The sequence below is a fragment of the Carcharodon carcharias genome, chromosome 2, assembly GCF_017639515.1.
Source record: "Carcharodon carcharias isolate sCarCar2 chromosome 2, sCarCar2.pri, whole genome shotgun sequence".
Taxonomy (NCBI): domain Eukaryota; kingdom Metazoa; phylum Chordata; class Chondrichthyes; order Lamniformes; family Lamnidae; genus Carcharodon; species Carcharodon carcharias.
The window spans coordinates 229442959-229460040 of NC_054468.1; the positions used below are offsets into that span (position 1 = coordinate 229442959).

General features: G+C 47.4%; 1 protein-coding gene across 9 annotated transcripts in view; it reads right to left on the reverse strand.

Moving 5' to 3' along the window:
• Positions 1–2517: 2517 nt before the first annotated feature.
• The window catches only part of hivep2a (HIVEP zinc finger 2a), a 233573-nt gene continuing 219008 nt past the window's right edge, over positions 2518–17082 (reverse strand). For all 9 annotated transcript variants that reach the window (XM_041216534.1, XM_041216540.1, XM_041216537.1 and 6 more), the window contains 4 exons: positions 14399–14574; positions 11017–11118; positions 7879–8813; positions 2518–3380 (listed from right to left, as the gene is read on the reverse strand). In XM_041216534.1, coding sequence (XP_041072468.1) covers positions 2649–3380; positions 7879–8813; positions 11017–11118; positions 14399–14574 — 1945 coding nt within the window. In that variant the 3' untranslated portion in view covers positions 2518–2648. The remainder of the gene's footprint in view (positions 3381–7878; positions 8814–11016; positions 11119–14398; positions 14575–17082) is intronic.

Genomic DNA, 17082 nt, shown 5'->3' on the forward strand with positions numbered 1-17082 from the left:
CGCCCATCTGCGATTCTATTTGTAGGAGAGGGTTCAGAGTGTCAGACAGCTAGACTTCCCACTCTGAAGGTTCAGGGGCAGTTGGTGAGGTTCGTGTCAACTCGGGTCATGTCGGCTCAGGTCAGGGACTTCCTGTGTTAAAGGTCAGGTGTGGTTGGCAAGGTTCATGTCGGCTTGGTTCGCGTTGATTCGAGTCAGGGACTTCCTGCGCTGAAGGTCGACGAGGTCCAAAAGAAGGGTGGTTTCTGGATGTGTTGGGGTTTTCGAAATTTACAGGTAAAGGATACCCAACCAAAGCTCTAATCCGCTGGAAGTTATCATTGCACCGCTGGTCAAATCGATGAGAACAATAGGGTCACCTCCTTCCTCACCGTAGCAACCAAACCTCGCCCGAACCAAAATTAAATCAACACAATGGATAATATCACCGCACATTTTATTTGCACTGAACGTCACATACACACAGTTTCAAAAGGGGTTCTTCCCCCCCTCCCCACCCTACCCCTTATATATATATTTTTCTTAAAATGACAGGTCTGTGCTTTTATCACGCTTGTTGTTCAAGTCTCTGCTGTACAGTTAAATGTGACAACATGAAATGTGGTGACAGTGTCAGTTTATGAGTAATTACACAAAGATTGCACAAATAACTCACTTGAAATATACAGTATGTACAGGTTTTTTGGAATGTATTTTCCATCTTTGCTAATATATCAAGCACAACACACAAAAAAATATTCACATATAAGATTAAAATATCTTTTAAAGTGATTTTTTTTCTCTTGTTTTAAACCTCCTCGAAGGTGTAATAGATGTACACCGCCCAGGTACAATTCAATTAATGCTAGACAGTACTATATTTTAAAATCACCAGTAAGCACTTCATTTATAATGAATACAGCAACAGTCTGGATTAAAAATTTAATGCAAACAAATAATACATCATATGCATTCTTCGGTTTTTAACCTTTTCTCTTTTAAGTGCATAATCATGGTGCGTCATTTTAAAAAAAAATTATATATAAAAAAAAAGGAGTGGGCATTACCATCTGATACGCTGATTTTAAACATTAAAAGATGCTTCGGACACACTGACAATTTTTTAAAAATAATTTTTTTTTCTTGTTCGCCTAGAGTTCTGAGCTGAGTTGGGGAATTCTGTTCGAATCCAGCAGGGTAGTTTGAACCAGGAGAGACCAGCTGTGTTGTGGGGAGTGTGGGGAGATGGGAGTTCAATTAATGCTCTGGCATTCGCCAGCTTAAATGACGATACATTCAGCGAGCAGACAACTTGGAGCACCAACCTTTAGGGAGGGGGCAGGGTGTTAGGAGGTTTACTGCCTCGCCTCCCATCCTGGGCTATTCTTTTGAGTTGCCTATCTCGGTCTTGCTGCCAAGGAGGCCACATGAGGGGTCTAGAGTTTGGGAGGAATGGAAGGTGTTTTTTTGTTTGTGTGGATTTTCTTATGGAGAGCAGCAGACATACAGCAGCAGCAACTGAAGGCAGCTTTGCGAATAGAACCACCCATCACTCAGGCACAATCGATGATTCACTGAGGCACCAGGGAAGAAAACGAGGAGGGAGGGAGAGAGGGAGAGAGAGACATGGCAAAGGAAACCTTGAAACAAAGGAACAAAAAGAAACTATCTGTACCTCAAAGGCGGTGCTAATTCAGCTCCTCCTTTAGGGACAGGTTCCCTCTCTCTTTCCCAACACCCACAATATCTTCAGCACTCGCTGCTCAAACGGAAATAGAAGGGTGTTAAGGACAACTCTTCTGCGATGGGTTGGAACTCGCGATAAGATGTGGATTGGTTGCCATGGCAGTGCCCACCCCTTAGAACTTCAGCAGCAAAAAATTTACAGCGTATAAATCTTTATCATAACTTTCGCCAAACAAATCCCATGCTTCATGTAAGAGGTGCCTACAATGAGGGGGAGACACAAAACCTCTACAAGTTATAAAACGAAAAGTAATAAATATTAGTATCACAGAATCATCGCTGTACACAAGAGTAGTTCAATTGTATAAAAATACATTTTTAGTGCAACCTCACATATATAATGATATTTCACCCCTTCACCCCACCCATACAAATAAACCGTTTCGAATCATTCACATCATTCAAGACAAAGTACCCCCCCACCCCAACCCCATCCCACCCCAAAACAGACCCGCCAAGTGCTCTGAGAAGAAACATTACAATTATTAAGCAGGTACACAAGTTCTAAAATTTGTACAAATTCTCTTTTCTTCATAATGCATACAAGAGTTCGAGCAAAAGCAAAAGGCACAAAATATCTGCAACATTTAAAAAATAAAATAAAGTACTTAACAGGACAACAAAGGTAAGTCTGCAAAGTTGATTTTGGTCAAGGGTTTTTTTTTTACATACAAATAGAAAATATTTCCATATATTTTGTATATTAAGTCTAGACCAAGAATAGACAAAGGTTGCAGCAACCGGCATGCCCCTACCCTCCACATTGTCTCCTACCCACCCCCTCCCTCCCCGAACCCTTGCCTTCACTGAGAACCCAGCTGGGAGGGCATTTTGTAGTATGTTTTATTGCCCTAGTGGTTTGGGTCATGCCTCTCCTTGTTGTAGTTGCCTCTCCTCCGGCGATCCTCCAGTTCGGGCACCACTCACCCCTGGTGGCCGAATCCCGGCAGCCGATGGTCCTCAGGGCGAATGGACTGCGGCCCGTTGAGCTGCTCCCCGTCCAGCTCTTCAGGGGTGGGGCCCTGCCCGCTGGCGCCGCTCTCCAGCTGCCGCTGGCAATCGAAGGTCTTCATCGTCTCGTCCAGCCGGGACTGGGCGATCACCGCCCTGGTGGGGCACGGGCCCACCTCGGGACAGGCCTGGAACGTCCGATGCTCTGGCCGCTCCTCCGCAACCCGGGCGTACGCCCCCTCTCCCGCCGTCCGACTCCCCTCGGCTCTGGGGGGAGCCATCCCGAAAGGATCCGTGGGGCTGGTCGGCCGTGGAGGAGACACGGCCGTGGGTGACGCCATTTGCACGTCCTCTGACTTGGAAAAGATGTCCATCTCCTTGATGCTCTCGATGACACAATGTGTCGCCTCGTCGATGATGCTTTCTTCCCTCTGCCTCACCTGTAGGGGGAGCTGAGAAGCCGGCAGCAGCCCAGGGAAAGCTGTGGCACCAGAATGGACCATTTGAATGCCACCAATCGGTATCATTTGGTAGGGGGTCCGCACTTGTTGCTGGGAGTGCAAAGGAAGGTGGCTGAAGAGGCAGCCTTGCTGTCCCTCGGGGAGGATGGGCTGGCCATGCTCTCCCTGGGCATTCTCATGGACAGGGTACGAAGGCCAAGGCATTGTTCTGCTGTTGTCGTACGAATTCTGGTGAGGTTGTCTCTGTACACAATATAAAAAAAAAATTAAAAGTATAAATAGAAAGGCTATTTAAAGGAGTCCGCGCCTTGTTCATTCGCGGAGTGCCAAGCTTCTGACCCTCTTCACATCTGATGTCACCCATGCCCCCAAGAAATCATTTTCACCACTGCCTTCTTAAGGGAGTGGGTCCCTTTATAATCTATGCTCCAGCTCAATAGCTAATCGATCAATAATTCTGTTTGGGTGAGATGAAGTAGTTGAAGGAGGAGGCTTGTGTGGAGCATGGAGATCAGTCGGGCTGAGTGGCCTGTTTCTTACCTGCTGTACGGTACCTCTCACCGCACAGCAAGGTGAGAATCACGCCCCACCAGACAGAGTAAGTTGAGGCGAATAGGACAGACACATATCAAGGGAATAAAAAAACAAAAAAACTGCGGATGCTGGAAATCCAGAAACAAAAACAGAATTAGCTGGAAAAACTCAGCAGGTCCGGCAGCATCGGCGGAGAAAGGAAAGAGTTGGCGTTTCGAGTCCTCGTGACCCTTCGACAGAACTTGAGTTCGAGTCCAAGTGCTCAACAAACTTCATCTCACCCGATCACCATATCTATCTATTCCTTTTTTCATGTGCTTTTCTAGCTTCCCTTGGTATTCCTCCCTACCATATTCGCTTCGACCAACCCTGGGCTATCATGTTGGAGGCAAGGCAGCCATTTTGCGCACAGCAAACTCCCACAAGTTGCAATGTGATAACGACCAGATAATCTATTAAACAAAATAAGTGACAGCCATTCGCTGGCTTATTCCTCAGGGAAATGCCTCGACCAATTAGAGTTAAGCTGGCTGGTTTAAATTTTCAAACGCTTGGCAATTAACTGTCAGCCACCATCACCTGGTGCATTCCTCCTGGCAATGACTCTACCAATCAGAGTCCACTTGCCAACCGATCAGCATTTTCTTCTCACATAATAGAAATTGCTGTTCCTTTTATATTTGGTATTCTTGTGCACTATCCTGATGAGTGCAAGATGAAAAGCTTCGATAAAAAACTGTCTCTTTTTCCAGCAATAATCCATTCTTGCGAGCTTGATGGAGGTATAAATCTTGGCCAGGACACTGGGGTAAATTCCCCTGCCACTATTCAAAATAGTGCTATGGGATCTTTCACATCCACCTGAGAGGGCAGATGGAGACTCAGTTCAATGTCCCATTCAACAGGTGGCACCCCTGACAGTGCAGCGCGCCCTCAGTACTGCACTGGAGAATCGGCCTTGATTTTTTTGTGCTCAAGCCCTGGGTTCAGACTTGATACACAGGGAGCAGTTAAGAGTGTGAACCTTGCCCTCACAAGAAGCCATTGAGCAAGTCGCACTGATGCATTGAAGGGGAGGCTAGATAAACACACGAAGGGGAAAGGAATAAATGACGTGACTGGATGAAGAGGGGTGGGGGAAGGAGGCTCGTGTGGAACACAAACGGTGGTCAAGATCCTGGGTGGAGTGTTGTGCCCTCCTCTGTGGTGAGTCTGGGGGCCTCAGCCATTGTTGCTTGTCTTGGAAGGGGTTGGGGGGGGGCCCTCGTTCACAGGCACTCAGTGCTCCATCAGGGGACTTGGCATCGGGAAGGTAAAGCGGGGAGGGGACACATTGAGAGCCATCCCCCCTGCCCTTTCTGTTGATCTTCCGGACCCCGCCCCCCCCCCCACCCCCACCCCCGTCCCGAACCCTGTCATCCACCCACTCCACACCTGGGATCCAGTGACACTCCTGGGCCTTCGAGGTGGGTGGGGGGGGGGGATGTCATACCGGCGGCAGCCACTGCCTGCCCGGTGGCGCTGCCAGCCTCTGATTGGCCAGCAGCTCTTGACGGGCGGGACCTCCGCATCCGGGGGTCTTTGATCCTGGCGGGGTGGGGGGTGGGGAGGAGGCCCGCTGGGAGCCTTCCCGGGAAGAGGGGGCAAGGGGCTGTGGCTGGCTCCAGCTAGCAGCTGGAGAACCCCTGTCACTTCCTCAAAACCCCGCATCAACTTTGCATTTTGGAATGCTTTGCAATGAGGTGGCCCTTCTTGTTCTCTTTCTAAGTATTAAAACTGTTCTCTTACTTGGACACAGGGGACTGTTAAATACACCAGTGTTGGGCTTTGGAGTGCGTGAATACCAGCTAAACTCTCAGTGTCTGGGGCAACAACCAAACTGTCCCTGCAACACTTGAATCCACGCCGACTGGGAGTCAGATTCCGAGCAGAGCGGGCCCTAGGGTTCCTTGGCCCTGATGTTAATGGGGAGGTGGGGGTGAAACAGGGTACTGGCCAACACTGCAAGGTTTTGGGAGGGGGGGGTGTGTGGAAGCTCTGATGTCCTCATTGACCCGCCTCAAACTAGACCAAAAAAAAAAATAGCTTTGATTTATCCTCGCTGATACAACCCATCCCCTCTGTGGGCTGCGCCCTCGCCTCTAAATCAGAAGGTCATGGGTTCACGACCCACTCCACGTGCTCTAGTACCAGGCTGGCACGTTTTTAAAATGTTTGCTTTCGTGGGATGTGGGTGTCGTTGGCCAGCATTTGTTGCCCATCCCTAATTGCCCTTGAGCTGAGTGGCTTGCCAGGCCTTTATATTGAAGAGTCAACCACATGGCTGTGGGTCTGGAGTCACGTGTAGGCCAAGACCAGGTAGGGACGGCAAAGTTCCTTCCCTGAAGGGACATTCGTGAACCTGTTGTGTTTTTAAGATAATTGATGACCGTTTCAAGGTCACCACCGCTGACATTAGCTTTTCGCTCCAGAATCATTATCTGAATTCAAATTGCACCAGCTGCCGTGGGAACTCGTGTCCCCAGAGCCTTGTTCAGTGACATAACCACGACACCATCGCCTCCCCATCTTTCTCAGTGTATGACTGAGGGAGTGCTGCATTGGCTGATATGCTGCCCTTTCGGATGGGACATTAAGCCAACATCCCCTGCCTCTCATCTCAAAGTCCCCACCCCAACTATTTCAAGGAACAGTACCGGAGTTCTCTGGGCCAATATTTATCCCTCAGCCGACATCATTAAAAGAAACCAAAACAGAAAATGCTGGTAAAAAACTCAGCAGGTCCGGCAGCGTCAGCGGAGAGAGAGACAGAGGTAACGTTTTGAGTCCTTATCACCCTTCTTCGAAGAAGGGTCATACGGACTCAAAACGTTAACTCTGTTTCTCTCTCTCCACAGATGCTGCCGGACCTGCTGAGTCTTTTTCCCAGCATTTTTTATTTTTGTTTCAGATTTCCAGCATCTGCGGCATTTTGCTTTTATCATTAAAAGAAAGGTCATCGCCACGGTGCTGTCTGTGGAAGCTTGCTGTGCGCAAATGGGCCGGTGGGTTTTCCTACGTTGTGCTGGTGGTTCCACTTCGAAAGCACTTTGTCAGCTGCACTTTGTGAGCCTTCCTGTCATTGTGAAAGGCGCTATCTAAATGCACGACCCTTCCTTTAACTCCCTCAGTGATGCTGTCGTAGAAAGGTCTCTCAAAGCCCACCCACTCTGGGGGAAGTCAAAACTGAGGGTAAAGTTTGAACTAGGATCCTTGCTTTGGAGCACAAAACTCCTATCCCAAGCACAGCAGACAGAAGGCCAACACCGCCAGGAGTTTGTGTCTATGTTTCCAGCACCAGAGAAACCTGAAACAGTCCAATGATTGCCATACACGTTCCACTGTGACGGGAAGTTAAATCTCCAGCCATTCTCCCTTTCCAAACGTGACTTCAAATCAGAGTGTAATTAGTTGAATTTTTTTTTAAAACTAGTTAACCTAGCATTAAGTAAGGTTGCCTCCCTGTTGTTTCAGGTTTCGGTGATTGTTCAGTGTCGCTTACCCAGTTAAAACCCACAATAATATTCACCCGGTACTTTTTTAAAGCACATTACGGACGATGGGTTTTGTCAGACAGGGTTTTTTTTTTTTTAGTTTTAGCAGCTTGAAATTTAATTTTCCAATTAGGAGATCCATCTAAACCAGAGTCTGTAGCTAGAAGCCTAGCTTGCACCAAGTCTGGCTCACCCATCAATCAGCGCTGTGCTGCCTGACCTACACTGACTCCCAGTACAGACACAGCTCCAATTTTAAGATTTCAAATCCCTCCATGGCCTCACTCTCTGTAATCTCATGGAGCCCGACAACCATCTGAAGCCTCTGTGCTCCTCCAGTTCTTGAGTATGCCCGATTTCCTTCGCTCCACAATTCTGGAATTCTCTCTCTGACCCTCTCTGCCTCTTTTCCTGAAAAGCTACCCCTTTCAGCACGCTCTTGGTCACCTTTCCTGATACATCCTTTCACCTAATTATACTCCCGGGAAGTGCCTTGGGGAGGGAGGTATTTCACCGTTTTTGAGGCGCTACATGAATGCACATTGTTGTAGCTAATTGCAAAGTACACAGAGTGGTTGCCTATAATGCTATAAAATTGAAGCACTTTATATATTTTTCCTATCTTGAAAACTTGAATTTTTAGCTAAATCCTTCACGTTAGTGTAAATACTCACCAGATTCATGTCTGAATGCTGCATATACTGGCTCGTCATATATCCACTTTGGAATGAACCCCTCCTTGGTGAAGTTGCTCTCATTCGTGGCATGTGCCTTCTTTCTCTGTAGTCCCTTCTTGGAGACAACTCTCGTCTTGGGGAGAGGTCTTTCACAGGGGAGAGTTGCCTTGGGGATGGTATATCTCCCCTCGGAAGGAAGTGTCTCCGCGGGGAACCATCTCTCCTCGGAGACAACTCGCTCAGATATGGTTCCCTCTTCAGCGACCGGTGCCTTATCGGTGAAATCTCTCTTCGTGGAGATAAGTGCCTTCTGGGTGAGAGGTCCCTTCTCGGAGAGAGGTACCTCCGTGACGTTGGTGATGCATCCCTTCCCGGAGAGCTGTCGTAGCCTGGCGATGGTTGAGCACTTGAACCTGTATCTCCTGAAGGGGACATTTCTCTCGAACTATCGTCCTTAGAGGATGAGTCATCAGTTCGTGGTAGCCACACATTTGTCGAAGTCGGTATGTCTAGTCTATCTTTGTACTCAACTGATTCTGACAACCTATTTTGCAAATTTCTCTGATAGTCTGTTAGCGGAGTCCCCGCATGAGAATAACTGGGTGGCATTAATTGGGTTACTTGAATCCTAGGTAGTGTCACCAGGTAACTAATGAGGGAAGACTGATTATTTGAGAGTGTAACGTCAAAGGCAGAGGGCGAGGCAATGCTAAAAGTGACAGAGGATGGTTTGGAGCTGCGTGGTAGCGGGCTCGTGCTGCGTGATCTTGTAGTTGGAGTGCTATCGCCTTGTCGGTCTTCATCGTCGTCGTCCTCATCATCGTCATCTTCATCTCCCTCCTCCTCCGCTCCGTCAGATTCTTCAGGATCCGAAAACTGGTGCCGGACGGGAACTTCACTCAGTGCATCCTTCTCAGTCTCATCCGTCATTCCTGAAGGGGAAGGAAGTTTAATGCTGAGTTTAGTGCACTGGTAATGTACCCTCAGTCTATCAGTCTTTACATAAGAGCGTCTCTGTATGACCTCCCCACCTAATCCCAACATCTAATTTTGGAATCCTCACACACTGGGACGAGGAAGGCAGTGCAGTTGGTCTCTTCCCAACTCTCAACCATGCAACCTAATCGGCTGGAAGGGTTGCGCTTTGTCTAGTGAAAGGAAAATAGGAGCAGAAGGAGGCCATTCAGCCCCTTGAACCTGTTCCACCATTCAATTGGATAATAGTTGATCTGTATCTTCATTGACCCACCTTGGTCCCATAATCCTTGAAATCCTTACCCAATACAAACCCATCAATATCAACAGTTTTGAAATTTTCAATTGACCCCCTTCCCCCCACCACCCCTCAAACATCAACAGCCTTTTGGGGGAAGAGAGTCCCAGATCTCCAGTACCCTCTGTGTGAAGACGTGCTTCCTGACATCACCCCTGAACAACCAGGCTCTCGCTTTAAGGTTAGACCCCACCTGCTCTAGACGACTCCCACCAGAGGAAACGGTTTCTCTTTATCTACCCTATATCAATCTCTTTAATAGGAGTGCCGCTGGTTATCCAAGAGTAACTATAAGAACAGCAGGACTACAAGAACTGGTAGGTGGACCAGCAACAGCAGGCAGGAGCTTTGGAATGAAATTGAACTTCGGCAAAACCAAAGCGACACATGTCTCAAAATCACCGAGAAGTATTTGTACATTCATGGCAGAAGAAGAAGGTGCAAGGGTTTGAGTGTTTAGGAAGCATAATGTGCGCTGATGGAAGGTGCAGCAAGGAACTAAGGACAAATGGGAATGGCTGCATTTAGTATGCAGAGACGGTTGCTAATTGGAAACCTGAATAAACGACTCATGAAGTGGCGGATAAAGAGCTTGATTTGGAATGTTTTTTTTTGTATGGACGTGAGACTTGGACCTTACGGAAAGAGTGGACCACTTGCTAAATAGTTTGAGATGTGGATTTGGAGAGTAGTGGAGAGGACGGAAGGAAAAAGAACTGGTGAGGTGCTGAGGACCGTGAACGGACAAAGAAATTTGCTGAACATAAGTTTGGAAGAGGCAGGGAGGCTAGGCAGAGCACATCTGAAGAGGAAAGGGACCAGTCAGAGATGTTTTGGAGAGAAGATTTCAAGGTAAAAGAGGAAGGAGGAGAACATCAGTGCTGGGTGGCTTGAAAATTGAAGGAAGCTATTGGCAAATGGAAAGGCTGGAAAAGAACAGAAGAGACTCGGAAAGGCAAGAAGCAAAGGACCTGCCTTTGGGCAGAGCACCGCACGATGATGATGAAGCTATGAGTCCATGCTCTCTGCAGAATGGTCAAGAAGGTCAGCTGGACTGAAGATGGGAATATAGACATAAAGGGAATGAAACTACGTAAATTGTTGGCTTTGATGCTCCTGAGGAGGTGGAAAAGAACAGGTTAAGCTTCCTAATTGTTGCCTAGCGATTTTTGCTGAGGAATGTGTAAGTGGGGACAAAGGGCAAGGAGCAGATCAGACTCAAATGTGATGCCTTCCAGGTCCAGCTAACCCCCCGGCAACCGTGTAATCTCAGGATAAAATGGCTACTTGGGAAAGGAAGAAAACTGGACGTGGTCAATAAAGTAATTCTATACACAATTCTGGGCACCAAGCTTCAGAAAGGACGTTCAGCTTCTCAAACAATGTGCAGGTGAACCAGAATGGTCCCAGGGAAGAGAAGCTTCAGTTATGTCGAGAAGCTGGGATTGTTCTCCTTACAGCAGGGAAGGTCAAAGGGAGATTTAATCGAGATGTTCAAAATTTTGAAAGAGGTTTGGATAGAGTAGGCTGGGAACAGCTGTTTTCCTGACAGGAGGGTCGGAACCGGTAGACACAGGTTTGAGATAATTTGCGGAACAACCAGGGGAGAGATGGGTGTTTTTTTTTTAACATCGTGAGTTGCTGTGATCTGAAAGGGCAGTGGAAGCAGATTCAGCCGTAACTATCAACAGGGGAGCTGGGTAAAGGCTTGAAGCAGAAAAAAAAATCTGCGGGGCTTTGGGGATAGAGCAGGGGGAGTGGGCCTAACTGGTGACCTTCCTGAAAGAGCTGGCACAGACACCATAGACTAAATGGTTTCTTCCTGATTTAACAATGAAACGAGGGGCAGAATTCTAACTTGCCTGCTTCTTCCGTGTCTGTGTTATACGTGCAGGTTACAGCTATTCCCAACTCAAGGCATTTTTTGGTATGTGCCTTTGACTTCATGTGTTTTGTCAGGTTTCCTAGAGTGAGGGAACAAAATGACAAAGGTAAGCATATAGAGATAATTAGCTTGCACAAGGTCGACAGTATCTGTCTATTTATTTCTTCCAATGTGCACAGTACTCTACACTTCAAAAACTGTAGCTGGCAGAGTGACTCATTCGATTCCGTCCCCATTACTGTAATGAATATAAATATGGAGCTCTGAAAATGAATTCCTGTTTTACAATACTGCCAATGGATCTATTAGTTTACTAATAGCCTGTTAATTTACCGCAATGCAGTCTTTACCCTCTTATACCTCAGCCTGCTGTTCTTAAGAGAAATGTAATCGGTTTCCACATTCGGAAAGAAAGCCTGTATTGATATCTTGCAAACATTTCAAAGCAGCATTACATAAAACAACTCACTTTGAAGGGGCTGCTGCTGTCTTCACTGTTACAGAGCAGACAAAATAAAACACGACAGCCATTTGGCACATAGTTAAACCCCACAAACAGTAATTTAAGGCACGACTTACTCTCTCCACTGTGCTCATTAGCAGAAGTAATCTTGGCCAGGCTACTGGAAAAAAAAAAATTCCTGCTCATCTCTGAATTCTGCCACGGGATCTTTAATATCCGTCTGAACCACCAGGGTTAGGCAGTGGGACCCTGGCCTGAAACAAGGAGGTATTCCCATGGCATTACAGGGGGATAGGCGACACAGAAACAAGCCATTCGTCTGAAGCAGGCCATGCTGCTGTTTATGCTCCACTCCCATCTTTTGTCATCTTAAAAATCTATCATCGTGATCCTCTATTTGCTTTTCCCTCACTATGAAAGGGTGGAGACCGAGAGAATGTTTCTTCTTTTGGGAAAAGCATAACTCGATACGCTCTTTGCTATCCATCTAAGATCGTCACCAAGATATCCAGTAGGGAATTCAGAAGAAACCACTTTACCCAGAGAGTGGTGCGAATGTGGAACCCACTACCACAGGGAGTGGTTGAGGTGAATTGGGTGAATACATTTAAGGGGAAGCTGGGCAAGCTAAAGAGGGAGAAGGGAATAGAGGATTAAAATGGTAGATTTAGATGAGGAAAGATGGGAGGAGGTTTTGGTGGAGCATACAAACTGGCTTGGACAAGTTGGGCTGACTGGCCTGTTTCGGTGTCGTTTCATCTAGTGTAATCCAATGTAAATTCTCATCTGAAGGCTGGCAGTGCAGCACGCTGGTTAAATATCAACCTGGAGATATATTCTCCAGCCTTAGAATGATGCATGAACATTGGTGGTAGAACCCCCTCCCTCAAAAGACTGTGAGTGTTGAAGCAATGGCATTAAGGGTTATGGGACCAAGGCAGGTATATAAAGTTACAGAGCAACCATGATCTAACATAAAAGCATAAGAAATAGGAGCAGGAGTAGGCAATTCACCCCTCGAGCCTGTTCCGCCATTCAATATGATCATGGCTGATCCTCTATCTCAATACCATACTCCCGCTCTCTCCCCATACCCCTAGATGCCTTTAGAGTCTAGAAATCCATCTATTTCCTTCTTAACTATATTTCCATGACTTGGTCTCCGCAGCCTTCTGTGGTAGAGAATCCCACAGGTTCACCACCCTCTGAGTGAAGAGGTTTCTCCTCCTCTCAGTTCTAAATGGCCTACCTTATATCCTGAGACTGTGACCCTTTGTTCTAGATACCCTCCAGCCAGAGGAAACTTCGTCCCTGCACCCAGTCTGTCCACTCCTGTCAGAATTTTATATATTTCAATGAGATCCCCTCTCATTCTTCTAAACTCCAGTGAATACAGGCCTAGTCGGCCCAATCTCTCCTCATACGACAATTGTCCCATCCCAGGAATCAGTCTGGTGAACCTTCACTCCACTCTCTCTATGACAAGTATATCCTTTCTTAGGTAAGGAGACCAAAACTGCACACAATACTCCAGGTATGGTCTGGCCAAGGCCCTGTATAGCTCAAGTCTTCTCACAATGAAGGCCAACAAACCATTTGCCTTCTTAACTGCTTGCTGCACCTGCATGCTTGCTTTCAGTGATTGGTGTACAAGGACACCCAGATCCCTTTGTACATCAACATTTCCCAATCTATCGCCATTTAAATAATACTCTGCCATTCTGTTTTTCCTATCGAAGTGGATAACTTCACACTTATCCACATTATACTGCATCTGCCATGTATTTGCCCACTCACTCAACCTGTCTAAATAGCCTTGAAGCCCCTTAACACCCTCCTCATCGCTCACAATCCCACCTAATTTTGTGTCATCAGCAAACTTGGAAATATTAATTTTTGGTTCCCACATCCAAATCATTGATATATATTGTGAATAACTGGGGCCAAAGCACTGATCCCTGTGCTACCCAACTAGTCACCGCCTGCCGCTCTGAAAAAGACCCATTTATTCCTACTCTCTGTTTCCTGTCTGCTAACCAATTCTCAATCCATGCCAATATATTACCCCCAATCCCACGTGCTTTAATTTTACACACTAACCTCTTACGTGGGACTTTATCAAAAGCTTTCTGAAAATCCAAATACACCACATCCACTGGTTCTCCCTTATCGATTCTGGTAGCCACATCCTCAAAAAGCTCCAGTAGGTTTATCAAACTTGATTTCCCTTCATAAATCCACGTTGACTTAGTCTTAATCCTGTTGTTATTTTCTAAGTGTCCTGTTATCGCATCCTTTATAATAGGCTCTAGCATGTTCCCTACTCTTAGCTGGTCTGCCTGATCTGTAATTCGTTGCTTTCTCCCTCCCTCCTTCCTTTTTTAAATACATTTTCCACCCTCCAATCGGCCGGCACTGTTCCAGAATCTACAGACGTTTGGAAGATGCATCCACTTTTTTCTATGGCTACCCCCCCAAGGATGTAGATTATCGGGCCCTGGGGATTTATCGGCTTTCAGTCCCATTAGTTGCTCCAGCACTATTGTTTTAGTAAAGCTAACTTCCTCCGATTCCTCCTTCTCACTAGACGCTTGGTTCCCTCGCATCCCCGTGGAGTTGCTTGCGTCTACCTCGGCATTTCGCAGCACTGTCGTGGCCAAGCTGCGCTGAAGCGGGGGCGTCCAAGTTAAGCTGTCCCCTGCTCGCTTACAGGCCCCATCCACTGAAGGCGGTATGCCCTCCAAAAGAACTGACTCCGCGTTCCAACAAGCGCAGAGCCACCACGCGTGTCCGACAACCGCTCGTTCCGCGAGTGAGGATCGAACAGCAGCAACCCCCACCCCACACCCCCCACCCCCCCCCCCAAACTAGCTCACGCTACAGAGACAGCGCTTACCTTTTGTTTTAAAAGCAAAATTACAGAACTTGCACATGAAGGGTCGAAGGTCAGTGTGAGTGCGGATGTGCTTCTTCAGCATGCTGGGTTTTTTACAGCGAATGCCACACTCCTCGCAAATATATTTGCCTCTACCTCGCCCCCTCACATATACATAGTCTTCATTGGATTTATACCTAAGAAGATAAAGGAAATATTTATAAAAAGATCTTGCTTTCGTTCTGAGTTCCTTCATTTAAAGGCCAAAACTTGAGGGGTGGGGTCCTGCGCTGTTTCTGATTGCTCCTGGTGTGGAGGGGCCACTCACCTGCCCCAAGTGTGGGGGGGTTGGGGGCGGGGGGGTGGGGGGGTGGGGGGGAGTGGGGTGGTGGGGGGTGGTGGTGGTGTTGCGGTTTTGCTAACTCCACGCTCCTACGGCCTGCCAACATACCAAAGCACCCTTCTGTGGCTGTGGCGCTCGGATTCTGCTGCTGCCGCCGATCAGATCCAAGGACTCAGCCACGCTCGCTCTCGCAGCCGGGCGGCTTAATGAAGCTCGATAACCAGGCTGGTGTTTAACGTTCTGGGTAGACGCCAACTAAACGACAGGGTGCAAGGGTCAGGTGCCTGTGTGCGTCCCAATGGAGTTCATTCTACCTTTTTGACAAAGGGGATCGGATAAAAAGTACTTAAAAGAGGGCAGATTTGCCTGGCTGTCGGGAAAGAATTGAGTGAGTGAGATTAATAGCCCTTCCAAAGAGCCAGCACGGGCAGGATGGATTGAATGGCCTCCTTCTTGGCCACACCATTCTCTGATTCTATCCTGACTCCGACTTGGCGGCGGTTATGGAGAGGGGGTATGGAATCAGGTTTGGGAGATGTTTTTCCAGTTGGGAATCAGTACAGGAATGTCACCGCTAAAGCCCACCCTATGTCACTCAGGCCTAGTCACCTGCTGGGAAATTGCTTGCCCTTGGTAAATTTGTTCGCCATTTTCATTCCTCCCCAAAATTCATGAAAGGCACGCTGGGCTGCAGTTTGTTAACTTTCCTGTCCTTGTTTGGGAAGGGAGATAAGCTACAAACGTCACATCTCTCGCTGAAAGAATTTTGGTCGGACAAGATAAATGCCAATGCATTGTGAAAGCAATTCGCTACCCATAGCAACCGGAGTATTCTGCACCCATAGCAACCAGAGCCATTCGCTACCCATAGCAACCAGAGCTATATGCGACCCATGGCAACCGGAGCCACTCACTACCCATAATAACCCGAGACATGTGCTCCCATAGCAACCAAATTCTAAAAGGCAGCAAATTTAGAACTAAGCATCCTGGGAAATTTAATGATGATAAAGGTGCTATATAAATACCAGTTGGTGCTGTCGATTTAGCTCCTCAATGCTGTGTGGTGAGTGTGGGAACAAATCATATCAGCAAAATTTAACAGCGAGTTGTGGAAACTACTTTTTTTCAAAAATTCTCCCATGGGATGTGGGTGTCGTTGGCAAGACCACCATTTGTTGCCCTTCCCTAGTTGCCCTTGAACTGAGTGGCTTGCTCGGTCATTTCAGAGTTCAGCTGAGTGTCAACCACATTGCTGTGGGTCTGGAGTCACATGTAGACCAGACCAGGTGAGGGTGGCAGATTTCCTTCCCTGAAGGATATTTGTGAACCAGATGGGTTTCTTTTTTTAAAAAAATGATAGCTTCATGGGCCTGAGTCTCATTAATGACATTAGCTTTATAATCCCAGATCTATCAATTGAGTTTACATTCCACCAGCTGGCTTGGTGGGATTTGAACCCATGGCACCAGAGCATAGGCCTCAGGATTATAGGTCCAATGACATTACCACCACACCACCATCTCCCTCTCTAAATCTGATGTGGTATAGTGCAAGACACAGATCAAGGTGGCTGACGCTCAATCCCAGATGTTTGATTTGGGTGACCAACCTTCATCTAGATCATTAATGTATAAAGTGAAAAGTTGTGGCCCCAACATTGACCCCTGCGGAACTCCACTGGTCACCGGCCGCCATCCTGAGAAGGACCCCCTTATCCCCACTCTCTGCCTCCTGCCAGACAGCCAATCTTCTATCCATGCTAGGACCTTGCCTCTAACACCATGGGCTCTTATCTTACTGAGCAGCCTCCTGTGCGGCACCTTGTCAAAGGCCTTCTGGAAGTCCAAGTAGATAACATCCATTGGCTCTCCTTTGTCTAACCTACTCGTTACCTCCTCAAAGAATTCCAACAGATTTGTCAGGCATGACCTCCCCTTGATGGAACCATGCTGACTATGCCCTATTTTACCATGCACTTCCAAGTATTGTGTTCAGGAAAAGAGTTGCCCTGGAGTCTCTGGAATTGAGGGTAGGTCTCCACAGAGAAAAAACTGTAGGGGGGCATTAAACGATGTGGTTTTTAAAAATCCACTCGTGGGATGTGGGCATCACTGGCTGGTCTGGCATTCACTGTGTACCCCTAATTGTCCTTGAGAGGCTGGTGGTGAGTCACCTTCTTCACCACTGCAGTGCCTGCGGTGTAGGTACACCCCCAATGCTTTTCTCTTAGGGGTTCGGCACAACTGAGTGGCTCGCTGGGCCATTTCAGAGGGCAGCTAAGAGTCAACCAGAGTGCTGTGGGTCTGGAGTCACATGTAGGCCAGACCTGGTAAGGATGGCAGATTTCCTTCCCTGAAGG